Source organism: Corvus hawaiiensis, chromosome 27 (genome assembly GCF_020740725.1).
Source record: "Corvus hawaiiensis isolate bCorHaw1 chromosome 27, bCorHaw1.pri.cur, whole genome shotgun sequence".
NCBI lineage: Eukaryota > Metazoa > Chordata > Aves > Passeriformes > Corvidae > Corvus > Corvus hawaiiensis.
In genome coordinates this window covers 1,929,174-1,949,990 of record NC_063239.1, presented here as the reverse complement: position 1 = coordinate 1,949,990, position 20,817 = coordinate 1,929,174, and the positions used below count along the sequence as shown (strand labels likewise).

The window sequence follows — 20,817 nt, the reverse complement described above, 5'->3', positions numbered from 1 at the left end:
ACGGAGCTTGGAGCACCCTGGGATAGTGGAAAGGAGTGGCACTGGATGGGATTTAAGGTCCCTTCCCACCAAAACCATTCCATGGCTCTATGACACCCAGGGAGGGAGGATGATGATGGTCCCGCCCTCCACACGGGAAAAAGGGGAATAAACGCTTTGAGCCCGCATTGAGCTGGGGCTGGGGGCAAAGGGGCTGCCCGGGCAGGGGGCGGGCCCCCCACCCCCGCCCCGCCCCGGGGCTGTGCCGCCCCCCAGCCCTGCCCCATAAAGCAGCGGAGGAGCAGCCCCCGTGCTCCCCGCCCGGCTCCCGGTGCTCCCTGCCCGGCTCCCAGCACGCCAGTCCCGGTTTCACCCCCGTTCCCGGCACATCCCGAGGATGCTGCGCCGCCGCGGAGCCTTCACGGTGCAGCCGCTCCGTGGTGACCTCGGTGAGTCGGTGGCCCCTGGGGCTATGGGGGACCCCCCCCCCCCCATGTCTGGCCTAGATTGGGGGTTCCCTCGGGGTCTCCAACCTGCGAGGATCATTCTGGAAGGGATCCTCAGGAATCTCTGGTTTGAGGTGTCTGTGCTGGAGAGGGAACTTGGGGACCTTGGGACCCCAGTTTGCGTTGTCTGTGCTTGAGAAGGAACCTGGGGGGTTCCTGGAACCCCCAGTTTGTGCTAAAGTGGGTCCCTGGACCCCTGGTTTTCATCCCACTCCCTGCTGAGAGGGGCCCAGGCTACCGGCTGCACTGGGAATTCAGGTTTTCCCTTCCCGTGTTTGGGCTGACGGGCCGGTGCCTTCCCCTAGAGCCCGCTGGGTCCCCAAATGCGGCGTGGGGGTCCCCAAAACCCTGGGCCCATCTCCGTGTGTGCCCTACGTCCGGCTGTGCCGGGACCCGCCTCCAGCAGCAACATCTAGGAGGTACTGGGGGCTGAGCTGGAGCTGCCAACGTGGGGGGCACCCCCAGGAGGAGCGGGTGGGGACCCCCCCATGCCCCTTCTCGCCCCGCTTGTGCCCCCCGCGCCGGCGGAGCTCCGGTGACACCCCCGTGGTGGCAGGGCAAGCGGTCCTGCAGCCTGTGGAATTGCGGCGTGTGGGAACTGGGATGCTGGCAGCGGCCACAGGGCTGCGGTGGGGGGGCTGCCCCCCGGAATTCCTGGGATTCAATCCTGCTGGGGCGGACGGGCTGCGCCCCGGCATTGCTGGGATTCAATCCCACTGAACGGCCGGATTGTCCCAGGGCTGGCCGCGACTTCCCGGCTCCCCTCGGCCTCTCCAGCCCCTGAGGGATGCGCGGTGAGTGGGGGGGCTGCAGGAAGGGCAGGGATTTGGGAGCACTGGGACCCCCGACCGGTGAATTCAGCCCACGCTGGAGTCCTGAGTGAGTTTCCTGGGATTTGGCGGGATGCACCTGGCTGCCTGCCGGCGCCCAAACAACCCTCTCACCTTCCCAGCTGGGGTGGGAAGGGAGTCCTTAACCACTGGCCCAGCCAGTATCGCTGATCCCAAACCCTGCGAGGAACCAGTTGGGAACCAGTCCGGTAATGAGGTGCCTCTGGATACAGGGCTCGTCGCCGGCTGGGGTGGCTATAAAAGGGAGCGCCGGGACGCGCGCCCGGCACTCGGCTCTGGCTCTCGGGGATGTGGGGTGGCTCCCGCACCGTCTGGAAGAGGAGGTTCAGCTGCTGTGAGTGTGTTTGGGGAGGGGGAGTGGGGGTGTCAGCCCCCGAGTGGGGTTTTTGGGGGGTGGGCAGCCCGCAGGATGTGCTGAAGCTCCGCTCCCACCTCCCTGAGCCCTTCGCCGGGGAGTGGCCGGGAAGGGAGGTGAGTGTTGGGCAAGGAATGCCGAGACCCTCCCATGGATGCGGCACAATCCCACCTGGAGCTGCGGGGTGGTGGGGGGCACATCCCCATCCTGTGGGGACAAGTGCGAGGAGCTGGTGGTCCCTGGAGCCGTTTTATGGCCAGGATCCTGTGGCCGTGCTGTGTGCTGGGTTGCCGGCACCGAGCTGGAGTGGGATACAGGCAGAACCCGGCTCAAAAGCCCTGCCCAAGTCAGGGTGGGGGCCGTGGGTGCCCCCCCAGCAGCTCAGCAGAGTGGCTTGGGAAGAAGAGGAGGAGGATGATGGAGGCCGGGGCCGTGTTTTTGGGGAGCAGCGACAACACGCTGGGGTTGTAGGAACACAGGAACATATTCCCGGCTGCAGGGACCCTCTGGAGACGGGTCCCTGGGCAGGGGGGCTGCAACTCCCCTTGGCAGCGGGGAGTGAGGCCTTGGGCACGGCTGGAGCTGCTGTTGTGGGGCTCGGGGGGCTTGGGGGGCCAGTGGGTTCAGTGTGGGGGGTGGGCACCCAGTTTTCTGCCCAGGGACCCCCCCAGCTGAGACCACCCGTCCTCCCTCCCCCCGCAGATGGTCCCTGGGAGTCTGCCGAGAGCTGCATCGTGTACACCTCCGCCAGCGTCTACCGCCGGCTGCAGGAGAGCCCGCGGCAGCCCCCGCGGGGGATGAGCACCCGGGGACCCCCCAGCAGCCTCCCGGCCGGCGGGAGGTTCCTCAAGTCCGAGTCCGAGGATTCCGGCGTGGAGATGGCCAGCAACGAGCACTCGCCCTCCACCCCGCTGGGCTCCGAGAGCAGCTTCTCCCTCGACGGCTTCCCGGCAGAGAAGCCCCCCGGAGAGGAGCCCCCGCGGACACCCCGGAGCCGCTCGGCCAGCAGGAGGCTGCTGCAGGCAGCGCAGCGGAGCAGGAGGCAGCGCTGCCCGCGACAGCTCAGCCGGCTCAGCGCCAGCGCCGCCGACCTGGCAAAGCCCCCGCGGGACCCCGAGGAGCCCGAGGCTGGGGGGGCTCGGCCGCCCGGCAGCCCTCGGGACCCCCGGGCTGTGCCCGAGGCCGCGGTGCCGGGGCAGGGGCTGCGCTACCTGGAGCACGTGTGCCAGATGCTGGAGCGCCTGGCGCGGCTGCAGCAGGACAACCGCGTCCTCCGGCAGCAGGCGGCCGGAGCCCGGGGCGCCCGCCCGGACACCCTGGTGAGGGCGGGGGGGAAGAGGGGGATGAATGGGGAGGGGGTGTGGGGGTCCCAGCTCACGCCCTGCCCGTCTCCTCCTCGCCCGCAGCCCACCCGGCAGCCTCCGAGGCAGGATTTGGGCACGTGGAGGGGCGAGAGGTTCCGGCCACGCTCCTGCTCGGACAGCCAGGCCCCAGGTGAGCAGGGCGGGATTTGGGAATGATGGGACCTGGAGCCAGATGAACATTGGGGGATGCGGGAACGGCAGGGCCGGGTGAATGGGGTGGGATGGCGGGACCTAGCGCCAGGTGAGGGGGGTGGGAGAGCGGGACGATGCCCCCAGACCCCCAAGCGTGACCAGCTTTGTCCCCCCATGCAGCAGCTGACCCCGAGCCGTGCCGGAGGATGTGGGGACACTCGGTCAGCTCCCCCAGCCTGCTGGACCCCTCCGAGGGCGGGGCGGGTGCCCCGGCACCGGACAAGGTACGGCCGGGGGGTGTCGGGGTGAGGCGGGGGGGGGGGGTCCCGCGGGTCCCCCCGCTGACCCCACCTCTCCCGGCAGGACGGGCGCTCGCACTGGGGCCGGGTGAAGGTGCTGCTCACCCGCCTGACCCGCCGCTCCCTGCGGGGCGGCCGCTGCAGGTAGGACGGGGGGTTCCCGCTCCCAGCGCCACACCTGGATGGAGGAACTGCGTCACACCCCGCCCTATGACGTCACGCCCCCCCCCGGGGCCGGTCCCCGGCCCGGCGCCCCCCCTTCACCTTTTCTCCTTTCCCACAATAAATTCTTTTCACCCATAAAGAGGCGGCTCTTAGCGAGGTGCTTGCTGTCGCGCCGTGACGTCACTCCCCTAAGCCCGGCGTGACGTCACACGAGGGCACGTCACCGCCGCATCACTTCCGAGGGCTTTTCCGCCCCTTTTGTCCGCCCGGGCCTGGTCCCACGGACGGTTCAAGCGGCTGCCGCCGCTCCCGAGCCCCCTCCCCTGGGTCCAGCCCGAGCCCCCTCCCAGCTCAGCCCCGGGCAGGCTCCGGAGGGGTCCCGCTGCTTCGGGCTGGGGGTAAAGCTCGTCCTCCCCCCTGAGCCCTCCCGGCCCCCTCGAGCCGCTCCGCGGGTGCGCTGGGGGGGGAAGGGGCTCCGGGGGGCCCTCGCCGGGGCTGGGGAGGGGCGGGGATGATGCTCCCGGGAGCATCGCGGGCGGGGGAGGAAGCAGCGCGGCTTCCTCGAGGGGGGCTCCCCAGTTTGGGGGATAGAGGAGGATGAGGAGGGGGTCGATGCTGTTACGGCGCTGCTGGAGCCCCTCACGGTGCCGCAGGTGAGGAAGATGCTGCTCCGAGCCCCGGCCAGGCGCTCTCCTATCAGGTATCCCGTTATCCCTCCCTCCCTCCCTCCCTTTCCCCCTTTGCTGCCGATTTCCTACCGTCACTTGGAGTTTTTCCTTTCCGCAGCGTCTCCCGGAGCCCTCCCGGCACCGCTCCCAGCCGGACGCCCCGGGGGCATCCTCAGAGCTGCAGCCTCCTGCATCCCACCGCTCCTTCCCGGGAAACGTGAGTGCTCATCCCCGCGCTGTCCATCCTCATGACAGGGGCTGGATTCGGTGCTGGGGGGCAGGGGGTCCCTGGCAGTGCCCCCCGGCTGGGTCACAGCCTGATCAGGGGGTGCTGAAGGGTTTTTGGAGCACACCTGGAGGGGAGGGGTTTTATCCTTGCCCCTTCCTTTCCAGCATCAAACCTCTTCCCATCGCCCCCACCCCCCCCTCAGCTCTCCTGAGCCCCCCGGGGTGGGGACCAACGGGGAGGGACTCGGGGAGGTGGGGTCAGGACGGGGCTGGGTGTTCCCAGTGCAGGGTGGGACTCTGGGCACCCCCTCCCCTGCTGCCCCTCTGCCACCTCCACCTGGACCCCTTCCCCTCACCTGGCGGAGCCCGGCTGAATCCCTCTGGCTGATCCCAAAGGGGACACTGGGGCCGGTCCCAGGGGATGCTGATTCTCCTTTCAGAGCCCAGGTGAGGAGGAGGAGGGAGGTCTGAGCCTCTCTTTCCCACCCGGGTACCCCCGGATCACCTGGAGCAAGGGAAAGCTCCCGAGCACCTGACAAGGAAAACCAAGGTGTGGACCCAGATGCGTGCTGGTGTTGGCTGGCCTGGACAGGGTTAATTCATCCAATTGGTGAGGAAACCCCTTGGGATTGGTGGTGCTGGACTGGTGGTGGGCTGGCATCTGCTACACCCGTCCCTGTCCCCGAGGGGGTCGGGGGCTTTGGGGAGGAAGGGGGACAGTCGGGATTGCTGCAACACCTCTGGGCTAACCCGGAATTCCTCACGGGGAGGAAAGAGGAGGAAGATTTGCTCATCAGCAGGGAATGGTCCCCATCCCGGGATGGCCCCACTGCTGCTCACGTGGATCCTCTTGGAGTGATGCTTCCCTTCCGTCTGCTCCCGGAGGTGCGAGTGCTGATGAACCTCACCCAGGGGTGCCTCAGACTCCGGGGCTGAGCACGTTCCACATCGTAGAGTTAAATTTTCCCTTCCTGCCAGCTCTCCCTATTAACGCTGGGATCTTGTGGGTGGTGCAAAACCCGGTAATTATCCACTTTTTACTATAAAAGATGGAATTCTCCTCCCCAGCCAGTGCGGAGAGTACGCAGAGTGAATCCCTGGGAATGCCTGGGTTAAGTTTCCAGGGGTGAAATCCCTCTCTTGAGTGCTGGGGGGAGGGCAGGAGGAGCCGAGGGCATGGACCAGGAGCTGGGATTTGTGAATACTCCGGATGCAGGAGAGGTGGGATGCTGGGGGTGAGGCGGCCGGGGAGGTCTGGCTGTGGCACGCAGGGTGGCAGGGATGCAGACAAAGCCACCAGGTTGGGTTCAGGTGAGCCCAGGTGGGATTGAATCCGGGCAGGAATCAACACCTCCAGGCCATGGAGGGGTTGCCATGGATCTCTGCCCACTCGGGATCCATCCCGAGGTCTGCAGGGCTCAGATCCCGTGGGAGAGTGTGTCCCTTGCTCGGGCGCACGGGCTGCGTGCGTGGCAGTTAAAGATATATATAAATATCTATATTCTGTATATTTAGCATCCCTGCTCTGGGTAACCGTGGCAACTGGGTTTATTTTGCTTAAACCTGGCCTGGCATGTGATGTGGTTGGGAAGGAACAGCCGAGGGGAGAGGGAGGGATGAAGTTCTCCGTGCTGGGAGCTGGGGAGGAGCCGTGGCACGGGATGCTCTCAGGGGGACCTTGCTGTGTCCCTGCAAACGCCTCACTGGGGACGGCCCCCAGCATTCCTGTGGCTCTGTCCCATCCCCTCTGCTCCACCTGGGAAGGGAAGGTTTGGTTTTGGGGTTTCCATCTCCCTGTTTTCTGCTGGGCTTCCCAGGACGCCCCTGACCGCTGTTCCCTGTCTCGTGCAGGGTCCTGTTTGCCACATCCGGGTCCTGGTGGGAAGAGCTGGTGATGGTTTTCCTGATGTCTGGAGCCGCATGCCCTCACCTGGAGCCGCAGAAGCCTCGTGCCACCCCAAGGCCGACACGGGACCCTCGTCAGCCCCACCAGGACCCCACCAGGGTGGGCTTCCAACCCCTAATCCCATCCAGCACATCCCAGGACACAGCAGGCAGCCTCTCCTTACCCTTAAAGGTGCCAGCTCAGCCCTAAATTCCCTATATTTTACTGGAAAACCCAATTCCTCGTGCTTGGAGGCCGTTTCCTTCCCGCGCCTCCACGGGGGGGGGGGAAATTCAATCCCAGTTTTTCCCTTCCAGGTGACACCCCAAGCCCCCCGTGTCCCCCCCCCCTGCAGTGGCGGCCGGGCGGCGGCAGAGGGCGACAGCGGCCCGGCGGTGGCACCGACACGGCCCCGGCGGTGGCACCGACACCGACACGGCCCCGGCCGCGCTGCGCTGCCAAAAACTTTATTGGGGACAAGCGACGGAGCCCCTGTGCCCCCTCCCCGCACACCGAAGAGGGGCTGAAACCCCCCCGGTTTTCCATAGGTTTGCTCCTGGCTGGGTTGTTTCCCTTTAGGGATTTTCCCTGCTCTGGGGTCCCCTGTCCCCTCCCTGGGCACCCCCCAGCTCTAGGGTAGAGGATCTTTGTACCATTCCTGGGAAAAGGGGGCTGGATGCTCGCCACGGGAAGCATCGCCCTCTGCCCAGGCCTCAAAAAATGGGATTTGAGTGATTTTTGCCCTGCCCTGAGGGGGGGCACTGGGCTCCTAAGGCACAAAATGAGGGGGAGGAGGAGGGGGGGGTCTCACCCTCTGGGTGCTGGGGGTGCCAAGGGAGGCTGGAATCTGGGAAAATCCAGCACCCCACATCCTAATCTTCATCCTGCTCCTCCAACACCCCCCAATTTAAGGCAAAACTCATTTGTGGATTGACAAAGACGATCCTGACCCTGGCAGCCTCCTCACCCTCACCCGGGCAGGAGCGCAGAGCTGTGGGGTGACGGGAGCAGCTCCAGCCCCCCAGATCCATCCCTGGGATGGGAGCTGGGATCAAAGGGGGGGATCCCCATCCCCATCCTCGCCTCAGTCGTCGGCCACGATGGAGAGCGCGCGGAGCTCGCTGAGCTTGGCGTCGTTCTCCTGCTCCCTCTGCTCGTCGCTCAGCCCGGGCCGGTCGATCTGCGCAGTCAGGTCCCCAAAAATCTTGTGCATCTCCGTGTAGTAGACAACCTGTTGGAGAAGGGGGATCGGGGAGGGAGGGGAATGGGGGTCTCCTCCCCACCGCACCCCCCCCGTCCCCCTCGCGGGTGCCCTCGGCAGCCCCTCGCCGCGGCGTTGGTGTCTAAAATAGCTCCCTCCCATGTGGCGATGCCACCCCCTTGGATTATTACAACTCAACACATTTTAATAACACGCTGCCCTTCTCCGCTCGCTTCCCATCTGGGAGCCGCGCGTGCGGGGCTGCCACCGGCACCCGCCACCCTCCCGCAGCCGCCTCGTCCCCCGTGTTTGTCACCGCTGCCACCGCCACGAGCCGCCAGCCCACGCTGCCCGCGGGTCGGGGCTCGGTGGGCACGGTGGGCAAGGCGAAGGGCTCGGTGGGCTCGGCGAGGGGCAAGCCCGGCAGCGCCGTGCCCCGTGCGAAGCACGGGGAGGAGGAGGAGGAGGGGTGTGTTAATAACGTGCTAATTAGCACCGCCAATTATCTCCGGCAGCGAGCAGCGCTTTGCCGGCGCGGGAACCCGTGGGTCAGCGCACGCAGATGGCAGCGGGGTGGCTGCTCGGGCGCGGGATCCAGCGAGGAGAGGAGGGGGTCCCAGCCCTTCCCGGGAGACCCTCGGGCTGTGGGACCCACTCCCGGTGTCGCGGGACCTCCGGCACTGCGGGACCCCCGGCCCTGAGTGTGGGACCCCCAGTGCTGAGGGCCCCTCGGTGCTGCCTGGGGGCTCCCTGGTGCCGTGGGACCCCCGAGTATCACGGCACCACTGGTACCGCGGGATTTTCAGCCCTGCCTGCCAGCCCTCTGGTGCTGTGGGAGCCCTGGCACTGTGCGACCCCCCCCAGCCCTGTGTGAGGCACTCTTTGGTGCTTCGGAACCCCTGGTGCCGCCTGTGAGACCCCCGGAACTGCAGAACCTCTGGGTACCATGGAACTCCTCACTGTAGGACCCCCGGGTGCCACAGGACCCCCAGCCCTGCCTGTGGGGGCTCTGGCACTGCAGGAACCCCGGTGCTGTGAGACCCTTGGCACTGCAAGACCCCCGCTGCTGTGGGACCCCCGGCACTGCAGGACCCCTGGTGCCGTGGCAGATGTGGGATCCTGTCCTGGACATCCCCCCACATCCCTCAGGGAGGGATTGGGGAGCGCTGCCCCCCAGGGTGGGCACTGCCAGCATTGCCCCCGTTTCCCAGAGGGGCCCCAGCATCTCCAGCAGCACCGGTGCGGAGACACACACGGTCTCCATGGAGACCAGCTCCCCTAATCCTGCTCAAAACGATGCCGATTTTGGGCAGGCCCGAGGGGGGGATCTTGGGGCCCCACATTCCAGCGCCAGCTGCCTGAACCCCCCCTTGCCAGGCCTGTCCATCCCGGGGGTCCGGGGGCTGCTCGTGGCCGGGGCTCCCCACGCAGCGGTGCCGGCTGAGTCACAGCAGTGCTCATTTACACAGTGACTAACGAACCCCACACAGGGCTGAGCTGGCAGGGGCCCCCCAAAATCCTTGCATGCCCCCCAAACCACAGCCCCACAGCTGGCTCACCCCGAACATCCTCCGGACCCCCTCGCAAGCCAGAGAGGCCAAAACCACCCGAAATCTCTCGGCAGTGCCACTGGTGAGCAGGGATCCGGGGGGCAGGGATGCCAAGCGGGGTGCCAGCGCTCTGGAGCAGACCCCGTGTCCCTTGTCCCCAGCCTGGAGTCAGCTGGGCTCCGCTCAGTCACATATGGCCAAGTGGCACTGCCAATTCCAGCACGGAAAAAGCGCCGGCGCGTTGAAATGGATCCTGTCAGGGTGGCAGGGCTGGAGGCAGATGCTGCCTCCAGGATTGTCCCCAGGGTTGTCCCCCAAGATTTGGGGCCATCCGTCCCAGGACTGTCCTCCAGGATTGCTCTCAGGATTATTCCCCAGCATTTGGGGACAACTGTCCCCCAGGACTGGCACCGGGACTGCCCTCTGCACCTCAGGATTGTCCCTGAGGATTTTCCCCTGACCAGGATTGTCCCCAGGATTGTCCCCAGCATCCACACTGGACTGAGCAGCCAGAGCAGAGCCAATTCCTTGCTGCTGCTCCCCCTCTGCACACATCCCACAGCCACCGATGCCTTGCTGAGGGACACCCGTGTCCCCAGGCCCTGCTGGGTGTCCTTGGGGACGCTCCTCTCCCCCAGCAGGCCCCAGTGCAGAACCAGTTGGCACCATCTGGGCACCGCCGCGCCTCGCCAGCCGAGTCTCCCGAGCTTCACCAACAAAATCCCACTGGCATTGATCCCCCCATGATTTCTCCTGTTGAAACAGGAGTGAAAACCCTCCCAGGGAGGAGATGCATCCCAAACTGGTGGCAGTGACAGTGGGGGACCCCTTGCTCTGCAGCCAGCTTGCCCTGCCCTACCTGCTCCCGCCAGCCCAGTACTTTTCCAGCTATGGATACCATATGCTCCATCCCCATCCCATCAAATCCCAGCTCCAACTCGCCTTTGAGCCCGAGCCAACGGCCCCGAGTCCACCTGTCCTGAACTAATTCTGTTTGGGGACGCGGTGTTCCGCGGACTTTCGATAGATCCCGGCCACAATGGCCCAGCCGGGCAGCGGCCGCTTGTTTGGGGCAGCCCTACCCAAAACAAACCCGGGGGCACTGCCAGGGCTGGGCTCCCCCAGCCCACAGCACCATCCCTGCCTGCCAGCTCCATCTTCCCGCCCATTCCATTAAAACCCAAAGGAATCTCATCTTTTCTAGCTGGAAAACAAAGCCCAAAGCGGGAAGGAAGTGTTGTTCACGCCTCACACCAGCTCCAAAATCTCCCCCTTTCATCTCCATGTGGCCACTTCAAAGCCCCTAGCCAGGGAAATATTTGCCTCCCTTGGCTTGGCCCGGGCCCGTGGGTGGAGAGAAGAATTTGGTGTTGAATGTTACAGCCCTGCGAGCTCGGGACATGTCCCGGCGTCAGGAGACACCCGGCCCCGGGAGTGCGGCCAGGCCGTGCCATGGGAACTCGCCCGCCCCGGGAGGAGGCTGCGGAGGCTCTGCTTGGGTCAAAGCCACGGAGGTGCTCAGGAGCAGCGTCCTTCCCTTTCCCAGAGCTGGTCCCTTCCCATCTCCTCGTGGTGCTGGACGGTGTCACTGTCACACACTCCAGGGCCAAAAAATTGGGAAAATGATATGGTTTTGCCTTGGGATGGTGGGTTTGATCCAGGGAGAAACAACCCCAAAGTCACAGCCCCCTGCATGGGGCCAGCTGATCCCAGTCCCACCCCATCCAGCCCTTTCCTGGAGGGATGCACCTCCAGCCTCATCCCCCTCCTGGAGAGGTACCCACAGAAAAGGCTGGAAATAGAAATTCCATCGAGGAATCAGCTCAGGGAGGCATGGAGGGAGGGAAACCCGGGCAGAATTCCCACGCCAGCTCTCACCCGGGATGGGGATGCTCCCGGCAGCCTCCCGGCTGCCCTTCCCAACCAGGTGCCTGCAGGTGAGCAGCTGCTGAGCTGACTCAGGGCTCCGGGTGCTATTCCTGGCTCGCCACTGACTCATTACCTTGGGCAAATCACATCCCTTTTCCATTTTATTTCAGCCACTTCCATGGGGAAACGCTTCCCAGAGCTCCTGAGCCAGGGGGGCACACACAGCCCGAGCCCAGGCTTGGCATAAACATTCCAAGCTCTCCTCCCAGCATCCCTCCCCGGGGGTGGAAGGATACAGCCAGTGCTGGGAAAAAGAGGGATGCGGCTCCCATGGAGGCTGGCAGGGAGGGAGGGAGGGATGTGAGCTGCATCCATCTGGGACCAGCTTTAGTCCAGCCTACGGGAGATGCATCAGCTTTGTTGTGACGCTGCCTTTTTGGGTGTTAAAAACGGGATTTCACTCGGTTTTCCCAACAAACTCCTCACCTGAAGAGAGGCAGGGCAGATAGACGGGAAAGCAAGCAGAGGATTCCCGAGGAAGAAGAGGGATAAGGATGGAGAGTCTCACAAACAGCCCCAGCAATGACACCCTCATCTCCGGGTGCTCCGAGTGCACCTCTCCCAACGTCCTCCTCCTCGCCCCAAATTCCTTGGGAATCGGACCGAGCGAGGAGAAGCCAGAGGAGCAAAGCCGCTCCCTGAGGAAACTCACGGATCACAAAACCCCGGAGAGGGCAGACAACATTCGGGTTTCAAGGTCTCACCCACGGCGGGGGTCCGCAGGGGGAAAAGGGCCAGCGAGACTCTGCGGTGGCTCCGGGAATTCTGGTTATTCCGGGCTGGAACAGGGAGCCCCGCGCCCGATTGCTAAGGGAACAGCAGGAACAGCATCCCCAGCACCCACCCTGCGGCGCAGGGAGCATCGGCACCATCTGGTAGGTGAATCAGCCTGCAGACAACTCGCTGGCAGCTCGGCAGAGAGGCCCCCCCAAGTCGGAGGTGAGATGGAACACGTGCTCCCGGCACCTCCCGGCAGCCCCCCCGCAGCGCACCTGGGTCCCTGCGGCACCTCCCGGCCCCAAAATGCCGCAGGAAAGCGCCCACGGCGCGGGCAGCGCCCGGTTCCGCCCTCATCCCGGCCTTGGAGCGCCCCGGGAGCTGCGGTGTGGGATGGCAGAGGTTCTCAAAGCCTGGTGAGATCCCAACCCTGCCCCTCTGCAGCCTAAGGGAAAGGGCAAAGGGAGGAGGAGGAGGAGGAGGAGGAGCGGCAGCACGTTCCCGGAGGAAGCTGGAGGATGGAAATGAAACCCGGGGCTTATTCAGGACTCCTCTTCCTGCAAATCTTTGGTGTGGAGACGCCCCAGGAGCCTCTTCTCCGCTCACCAGGAGCCACAAGAGACCTTCAGATGAGCCCAAACACCTCAAACCACATCCAGCCCTGAGCTCAGGACTCCACGTCCAAGTTGGCATTCCCAGATGGATAAAGCCATGGAATTCCAGTGGATAATGAACAGGCAGGGCTGGAACTGTGGGACAGGACTGACCCAGCTACCCGGAGGGGACAGCGTCTCACCTGCGCCCGGACCAGCGACTCGAAGCTGGGTTTGAAGTAATCGATGCGGCTGCTGTAGAACTTGGGCATCTCCTCCAGGAGCTGCTTGTTCTTGGCCTCAAAGTCCTCCTTCACCGGGCGCAGCTCCTCCCGGGCCTGCGGAGGGACACGGCGGGGGTCAGAGTCCTGGGAAAAGGATCCTCCTGGCATGGAGGCGCCCCAGGACAATGGGGGGCTTTGCAGTGACCAGCCACAGGATCATCCAACAGAGCCTGGTGGAACCCAAGTGACCAATTAACAGAGCCTGGTGGGACCCATGAGACCATCCACAGAGCCTGGTGGGACCCAAGTGACCAATTAATGGAACCTGGAGGGACCCAAGTGACCATCCAATGGACCCTGGAGGAACCCAAATGACCAATTAATGGAACCTGGAGGGACCCAAGTGACCATCCAATGGACCCTGGTGGGACCCAAGTGACCATCCAATGGACCCTGGAGGAACTTAAATGACCAATTAATAGAACCTGGAGGGACCCAAGTGACCATCCAATGGACCCTGGTGGGACCCATGAGACCATCCACAGAGCCTGGTGGGGACCCAAGTGACCATCCAATGGACCCTGGTGGGACCCAAGTGACCAATTAATGGACCCTGGTGGGACCCATGAGACCATCCACAGAGCCTGGTGGGACCCAAGTGACCAATTAATGGAACTTGATGGGACCCAAGTGACCATCCATGGTGGGATCCATGAGACCATCCACAGAGCCTGGTGGAACCCAAATGACCACTCAATGGACCTTGGTGGGACCCAAGTGACCACTCAATGGAGCCTGGTGGGATCCAAGTGACCATCCAATGGACCCTGGTGGGACCCATGAGACCATCCACAGAGCCTGGTGGGACCCAAGTGACCATGCAATGGAACCTGGTGGAACCCAAGTGACCATTCAGTGGAACCTGGTGGAACCCAACTGACCACTCAATGGACCCTGGTGGGATCCAAGTGACCATTCAATGCACCCTGGTGGGATCCAAGTGACCACTCAGTGGAACTTGATGGGACTCAAGTGACCACTCAGTGGAACCTGGTGGGACCAAGTGACCACTCAATGGAACCTGGTGGGATCCAAATGACCAATTAATGGACCCTGGTGGAACCCAAATGACCACCCAACGAAACCTGGTAGAACCCAAATGACCTCCCAATGGAACCTGGTGGAACCCAAGTGACCATTCAATGCACCCTGGTGGGATCCAAATGACCACCCAATGGACCCTGGTAGGACCCCATCTCTGACCCTGGAAAGCTACAGGACACCCAGAGCAGTTGTGTTTTCTCTCCTTTGGAAAAACACGGCCAAAACCCAGTCCCAGAGCTCAGTCAGGCTGGAGAACGTCCCTGGCCACATCCACGTCCCCTCACCCCGCGATTCCCGGGAGCGTCGCTCCAGGATCCTGCCCCCACCATCACCGTGACCTTCAGCTCAGTGCATCCAAGTGGCTCCTTTAAAGAGAGCGTGGGGAGAACGGGAAATGTCTCCGGGATGGTGTGGAAAAGGGCAGGAGGGGGTGGGCTGTGAAATATTAGAGCGGTTCAAGTCTGCCACTTAATCCCGCTGCCATTCCGACGGGAGGGGGGTGCGGGAGAGCCCGGCCCGGCCGCGGCGCCGGCCCTGGGACAGCGACAGCGTGCCAGGGGGATGGCATGGACTGGGCTCCAGGCTGGAAAAACCTGGAATCATCCCAGCAAAGGAGCAAATTCATCATTTGCCATGAAACCGGGAGCGTTGAAACTCCCGGGATGGAGCTCACGGGGGGGAACTCCTGGGATGGAGCTCATGGGGGCAAAATCCCAGGATGGAGTTCATGGGGGAAACTGCTGGGATGGGAGCTCAATAATTAAATACCTGGACGAGATGAGGCCATTTCCCATCGAATCCAGACCCTCTGGATACCCCAGGTTCAGGAATGCTCCAGGCTCCCTCCCACAGGTGTTTAAACTCAGTGTTTGGTTAAAATTCTTTTTTTTGGGAGGGGGAATTAGATCAAAAGTTCATTAAGGGGGAAAAAAGAAATGAAATAACTAAACCCTGCTTAATCTTTGGGACAAAAGAATTCCCATTTTTCCATCCCCAGCTTTAGTCGCTGAGGCTGAGCAAAATAAGCTGCTTACTGTTAAACCAGAGGTGTCTTTTGTTCAGGCTGTTCTTTAACACAAAACTTCCTTTTTTGGGGGGGAAATTCATCAGAAAAACACATTTCCTTTGACTCTGAGTATCAATTGTTCCTGGGAGGATCAAGCCACGTGCTGCCGGAGCGACAGATTTTGGGGAAGAACGCCGGGGAAGATTTGATTAAAAAAAAAAAACAAAACTCCAACAACAAGTTCCTCACGATTTCCCTAAAATTCGGGAGAGAGCAAAAAAGAATCTGGCAAAACTTCCTGTTAACCAATTACTGCAATTTTCCAAGACGAATTTTTTGGGAACAGGTGGCAAACATAAAGCTGGGAAATGCTCTGATCTGCTCCCTTCCCCATCCAGCTGCTCGCTCAGACGCGGAGGTCGGGGGGAACCCCCCTGTGCCTCGACCTCAGCGCTGGCTCCGAGCGTCCCCAGAGCTCCTGGGGCTCCGATTCCATTTTCTCTTGGAAAACATTCCATTTTCTCTTGGAAAAGCAGCTCCTTCCCTTCACAGAGCGCTCGAAACCAGCGCTGTGCTGTCAAAAACGCGCTCTTTGCACGGATAAAAGACATCCTCCCAGAACGTTCTATTCGTGGATGTCAGATGGAAGGGAAAAGCTTTTCCCCCGAGTTTTCCCGGGAATGCTGCTGGGATTGTGGCTCTGGGGGCATCTCAGTACCTGGTGCAGCTTGGCCAGGACGGGGCCGGTTCTCTCCTTTTCCTCGTATTTTTCCACCTTGGATTGCAGGCGTTTGTAGTCCTGGAGCGTCTGCTCGCGGCGCTTCACGGCCATGTTCAGGCTCGGGAAGACGCTGCTGAACCTGGAAAAAAGGATGGGAAGGGCTTGGGGTGGGATGTTTTGGGTGGATTCAGCATCCAAGGCAATCCTGGAGCAGCCTGCTCCAGCAGGAAGTTCCCTGCCCGTGGAACTGGGTGAGATTTTCCAAGCCAAACCATCCCAGAATCCTGAATTTATTTAATTAATGTGGTGTTTCCCCAAATTCCTGTTTGGAAAGGGAAAGAAGAGGTGGAGAAGTGGAAATAAAAGTCCAGGGAAAATAAAGAGTAAGTGCAAAATAAATATTAATTGCAGCATTATATTTTGCACAATTTTTTGCCTTTTTGGGGTCTTATTTTGCCTTTTTTTGGTCAATTTTTGGCTTTGTTTTGGTTATTTTTTTGTACTTTTTTGGTTAATTTTTGGCTTTGTTTTGGTTAATTTTTTGCACTTTTCTCGTTAATATTTTGCACTTTTTTGGTTAACTTTTTGCTTTGTTTTGGTTACTTTTTTGCACTTTTTTGGTTAATTTTTTGCTTTTTTCCCCCCCGATTGATTTTTTTTTTTTGCCTTTTGTTCAGCAAATTTTTGCTCTTTTTGGGTCACAAACCCAGCTGAAGAGGAGCTCTGAGCCCTCCCCAGAAGGATTCCCAGCACCCAACAATTTATCCAGACTCTGGGAAAGATTCCTATTATTAAAATGTGTTACAAATTGAGGAAACATGAACATCTGATGGAGAATATTTTTGAATGTGACAGAAAAAGGAAAAGCAGGAACTGGAGCGTTGCTCCTGTCTCTTCATTCCAGGAAATCGAATTATCCCAGGGAATACCAGAGCTGTGGGTTGGGATCAAATGGGCGATGCTCCCTTTGGAATAATAATTTAATATTCATAAATTGCAGGGTGATTTTTGGGGGGTTGAGGCCAGGGATTGGTGGTGAAAATTTTGTCTGAGCAGCCTGGTGATGGATTTTACTTCCACGAGGGAACAAACAGCTTTCCCACCTCTTAAAATGGGAAAAAAAAGAAATAAATGTAAATAGAAATCAAACTGGGGAGGCCATTAGCGAAAAGAAAAGACACAAATGTCACTTGACGAGTGTCATTTGCTTCAGATGTGACCTAAATCCACGGTTCAACCGGAACCACGGGTGTTCCCAGCCCGCCACAGCCACTCCAGCCCCATTAAAATCCCATTTTCCGCTCGCTCCGGAGGGTGCTGATGGGCTGGACCGGTGGGTGCCGAGGGAAAACTTCCATCCCTGAGCCTCAGTTTGCAAAGGGCAAACGCCAAGAGCCAGGGAGAAATGGGAATATTTGGATCCAAGCGTTTGTGAGGAGCATCCCTCGGCGAGAGGCTGATCCGGGGATGTGATCCTTCAATCCTGCCCGGTCTTGCACATCCCCCGAGGCTGGCACAGAACAAATCCCCATAAATATAATTATAAATATAAATATAAAGATACATCCCATGATATTCTCCCTCTGTTGCAACAGATTGGGGATGAGGAACAACCTGGAAAAGTCATCAGGGAGCTGCTCCAGCTGCCCGGGGCGGATCAGATGCTCGGCCCTGACATTGCTTTTTATGGGCACCGTCCCACACGATCCCATTATATTTAAATGGGAGACATGTCCTGGATGCAGCGGGCTCCAGGCACGGCCTCGCCAGCTCCTGGGCTGCTAAAATATCTCCTGGCTCTGCAAATGCACTGGGAGAAGGGTTAGGGAAATAGGGATGGAGGGCAGTGAGGGCGGGAAGGGGTGGCCAGGTTGAGAGGTCTCACGGGATAATGGTTTGGGTTTGTGGAATCAGGGAATGGTTTGGGTTGGAAGGGATTTCAGGACTCTCTGGTTGGGGCAGGGACACCTTCCACTGCCCCAGGAGGCTCCAAGCTCACTCCAGCCTGGCCTGGAACACTTCCAGGGATGTTTTCATGCCAGGACTCCTCACTGGGGGATGCTCTCTCCCAGTGTGGCACACAGACAATGCCAGCAGCTCGAGGTCGCAGCTCCTGCAGGAATTTCTCCCAGTTAAGAACAATGGGAAGGATGGATCCCATCAGTCCAGAGGCTTTCCTGGTTTATTTTATGCTCTATCCCTGATGGGGCACATTTGGGAAGGACACAAAACCTCGCACTTAAGGCAGGGAATAAAGAGCACGGCGATGAGCCGAGCTGCTCCTCTGCAGTGGGAATCCAGGCATGGGAATGCCGGAGGAGATTCCAGGCCAGAGGCTGGGAAATCCTCCCTTCCCTGCTGTGCACCAAGCCCTGAGCACGGCCACCATCCTGGAAAACCCTTCCTGAGGCATCCCCAAACCACCGAGCCTCGTGCTGGCACCCAAACCCCGCCGTTAGCGGTGCTTTCCCGGCGGCCCAGCCTGTCCCTGGCACTTCCCTCTGCTCCTGCCTGAAGGAGCCACGAGGCTCCAGAGAAGCCACACGCAGCCGCTTCCACCCCCAGCCCCGCTGCGCAGGGCAGAGCCAACCCTTCCCCTCGGAAAAAGCAGCGAGGGAGGGCGCACAAGACGATCAGCGACGCACTTTCCATTTACTTTGAAGTTAAATCTGGGTTTTAAAAAGAGGAGAAAAAAAAAAAAAAGGCTCGATTTTGATTTTTTTTTTCTTTTTTTTTCCCCCCCCTTTTTATTCCCGGTATCGACTCCGCGCAATTTCGCAGCCGGTAATGGAAGGACACTGTGCTCCGGCAGAGCTTTAAAAAATATCTACAGGGCTGGATCTGAGGAGGCTGTAGCTGTGTAGGCACAGCAACTCCTGCCTCACAAGGACTTTCAATGCATAGATTATACGCTGCATTTCCCAGAGAGGGGGGGCCAGCTCCCCGGAGCCGCAGCCATGCCCGGCTCGGAGCGTCCCGAGTTCCAGCCTGGGAACCACACTGGGTTGGCTGGGAAGGGACCTTGAATCACCCCCTTTCACCCCCTACCACTGCCCAGCCACCTTCCACTATCCCAGGGTGCTCCAAGCCTCGTCCAAGCTTGCCTTGGGCACTTCCAGGGATGAGGAAGAGTTTTCCAGCTTCTCCAGGCAACCTGTGCCACCCCCATCCCGACAGGGAGGAATTCCTTCCCAATATCTTGTTTAAATCTCCTTTTTTTTTAGTTCAAAACCAACCCTGTCACTACCTGAGGTTGCCTCAGTGTGGTCCTTCTCCACCAGCACCAGCAGGAAGGGTTGGGTCACTTGTGGCTTTTCTGGACACCACCAGTGTCCCACCGAGTTCTCCTTGGGCCAGCCAAGCTCTCCCTGTGCCCACTGAGCTCTCCCTGTGCCCACCGAGCTCTCCCTGTACCCACCGAGCTCTCTCTGTGCCCACCAAGCTCTCCGTGTGCCCACTGAGCTCTCCTTGTTCCAGCTGAGCTCTCCCTGTGCCCAAGGGGTTCCCCCTGTGCCCACTGAGCTCCCCGTGCCCACCAAGTTCTCCCTGTGCCCACTGAACTCTCCCTGTGCCCACCGAGCTCTCCCTGTGCCCACGGAACTCTCCCTGTGCCCACCGAGCTCCCCCTGTGCCCACCGAGCTCTCCCTGTGCCCACCGAGCTCCCCCTGTGCCCACTGAACTCTTCCCACCCCAGCCACGCTCTCCCCATGAGCCACCAGGTTCAATTTCCACGCAGGATCAGCTCAGCTCAAGCAGGGAAGGAGCTGCTCCTTGGACTGCTCTGGATTGAGGCAAAGCTGCCTCCGGCTCCCGAAGGAACCAAGGAATCCCGAATTCCCCGTGAGCCCGGCGGCTCTGAAATCCCCTGGGATTCACAGAGAAGGGGTTTCAAGTCCTGCCCAGGTTTTTCTCCCTGTGTGGACAGAAACACGATCCCAAGGCGAGTGCCAGGGGTGCAGGGGGAGAGGGAGAGACGGGCTCCCGCCGGTGCCAAGTTATTCCGAGGAATTCCGAACTCCGCACGTGGCCCCAGTGTCCCCACAACCATCTCATGCACGTTATTGACAACTGCTCCCGGTGCAGAGCCTGGCACAAAGGCTCTGCAGAGCCTCTGCCACCCCCAGGCTCAGCCAAGCCCTCCAAGAACAGCCCTGCAGGGATCCCAAGTGTTCTCCAAAGCCTTTGGAGAAGCACCTCCAACCCCTCCTGGCAGCAAAGGGACTGGGATCAGTGTCAGGGCCACGCGAGGGGAGCAGCAGCCAAGCAGCCCCTTGGAAATGGGGTTTGAACAACTTGACACAGAATTCCAGGGAAGCAGGGACGTGGGGAAGGAGCAGGGAAGCCTCCAGGGAAGCAAATCCGGGTTGTTTCACTCATCCATTCCACGCGCCCGGAGCACGGGAACGATTCCTGTCCCCGTGAGAGGCCCAGATGAAAACCCTGCGGCAGATGTGGGTATTTAGAACAAATCACGGAACTGGCAAGGCTGGGAAAGAGCCTTAAAACCGAGCCCAACCACCACTAAACCACATCCTCGAGTGCCACATCCATGCATTTCTGGAGCACTTCCAGGGACTCCTGGGCAGATTGTGCCAGGGTTTGACAACCCTTACCACGAAAATAATATTCCTAATATCCGATATTATCAATAATCCCAACCACCCTCCTCCCTCCGCTCCTCCCAGCCCCTGCCTCCATAGGCAATGAGAGGGTCTGACAGCCAAAACCACTCCCAAATCCCGACTGCTGCCCTCTGGAAGCCAAGACTTCCTATTTTTAACGCAAAATCGAAGCTGACTCGAAAGAAAATTTGGTGGGAATGGTGGCAGAGTGAAGGTAAAACAGCACACGGGGTATTAGAGCCCCTGGCACGAAAGCAGCTTGAGGAATAAGCTGCTGTTGCTCCCTGTCACTTTTTAGGGAAGGCTGCTGAGAGGGGATTACAGCCCAGGCGGCTTAAGAGGAGCAGGTGAGGGGAGATACGCAGGGATAACGAAAAGAAAATACAAATTACTCTGCCCGTGGCTGCGGGGGGAGAGGGGGAACCTGCTGGTGATCTCCTCTCAGGATGACAGGTTATCCTTGGATAAACATCTAAATCAGCTCGTTCCCTGCACTCCAAATCATGTTCCCACCTCGTCTCCATGCCAGCCTCCCTTCAGCTCCCCGTAATTAAAGGATGGGGTTGGAGAGATGCTGCCACGGGAGATAAAAGTGCCCCAGGATTCCCAGTGCTGCCAGATCCGTTTGTTACTCAGCCCAGCCAACACATCCGGGGCTTGGAAATTGGAAACTTCTTCCCATCTCTCTGCTGGAAGCCCTGGGGATGCTCAAGGAGT

At 60.5% G+C, this 20,817-nt stretch overlaps 2 protein-coding genes across 3 annotated transcripts in view; one reads left to right on the top strand and one right to left on the bottom strand.

Moving 5' to 3' along the window:
• Window positions 1–1,180: 1,180 nt before the first annotated feature.
• Window positions 1,181–7,846, top strand: C27H8orf58 (chromosome 27 C8orf58 homolog). The gene is made up of 9 exons (XM_048287337.1): window positions 1,181–1,364; window positions 1,549–1,670; window positions 2,394–3,010; window positions 3,098–3,185; window positions 3,368–3,471; window positions 3,551–4,103; window positions 4,305–4,351; window positions 4,438–4,536; window positions 4,988–7,846. The coding sequence occupies exons 2-6, from the start codon at window positions 1,625–1,627 to the stop codon at window positions 3,632–3,634; spliced, it is 939 nt and encodes a 312-aa protein (XP_048143294.1). The 5' UTR covers window positions 1,181–1,364; window positions 1,549–1,624; the 3' UTR covers window positions 3,635–4,103; window positions 4,305–4,351; window positions 4,438–4,536; window positions 4,988–7,846.
• The window catches only part of BIN3 (bridging integrator 3), a 41,969-nt gene continuing 28,035 nt past the window's right edge, over window positions 6,884–20,817 (bottom strand). For both annotated transcript variants that reach the window (XM_048287339.1, XM_048287338.1), the window contains exons 7-9: window positions 15,475–15,616; window positions 12,626–12,760; window positions 6,884–7,663 (exon numbers count right to left, since the gene is read on the bottom strand). In XM_048287339.1, the coding sequence (XP_048143296.1) occupies window positions 7,517–7,663; window positions 12,626–12,760; window positions 15,475–15,616 (424 nt within the window). In that variant the 3' untranslated portion in view covers window positions 6,884–7,516. The remainder of the gene's footprint in view (window positions 7,664–12,625; window positions 12,761–15,474; window positions 15,617–20,817) is intronic.

Excerpts from the sequence above, each read along its gene's own strand:
- C27H8orf58 (XM_048287337.1), top strand. The coding sequence starts at position 1,625 with ATGTGGGGTGGCTCCCGCACCGTCTGGAAGAGGAGGTTCAGCTGCT. Across the intron at positions 3,011-3,097 it reads GCGCCCGCCCGGACACCCTG|CCCACCCGGCAGCCTCCGAG; the intron begins GTGAGGGCGGGG and ends CCTCGCCCGCAG. Across the intron at positions 3,472-3,550 it reads GTGCCCCGGCACCGGACAAG|GACGGGCGCTCGCACTGGGG; the intron begins GTACGGCCGGGG and ends CTCTCCCGGCAG.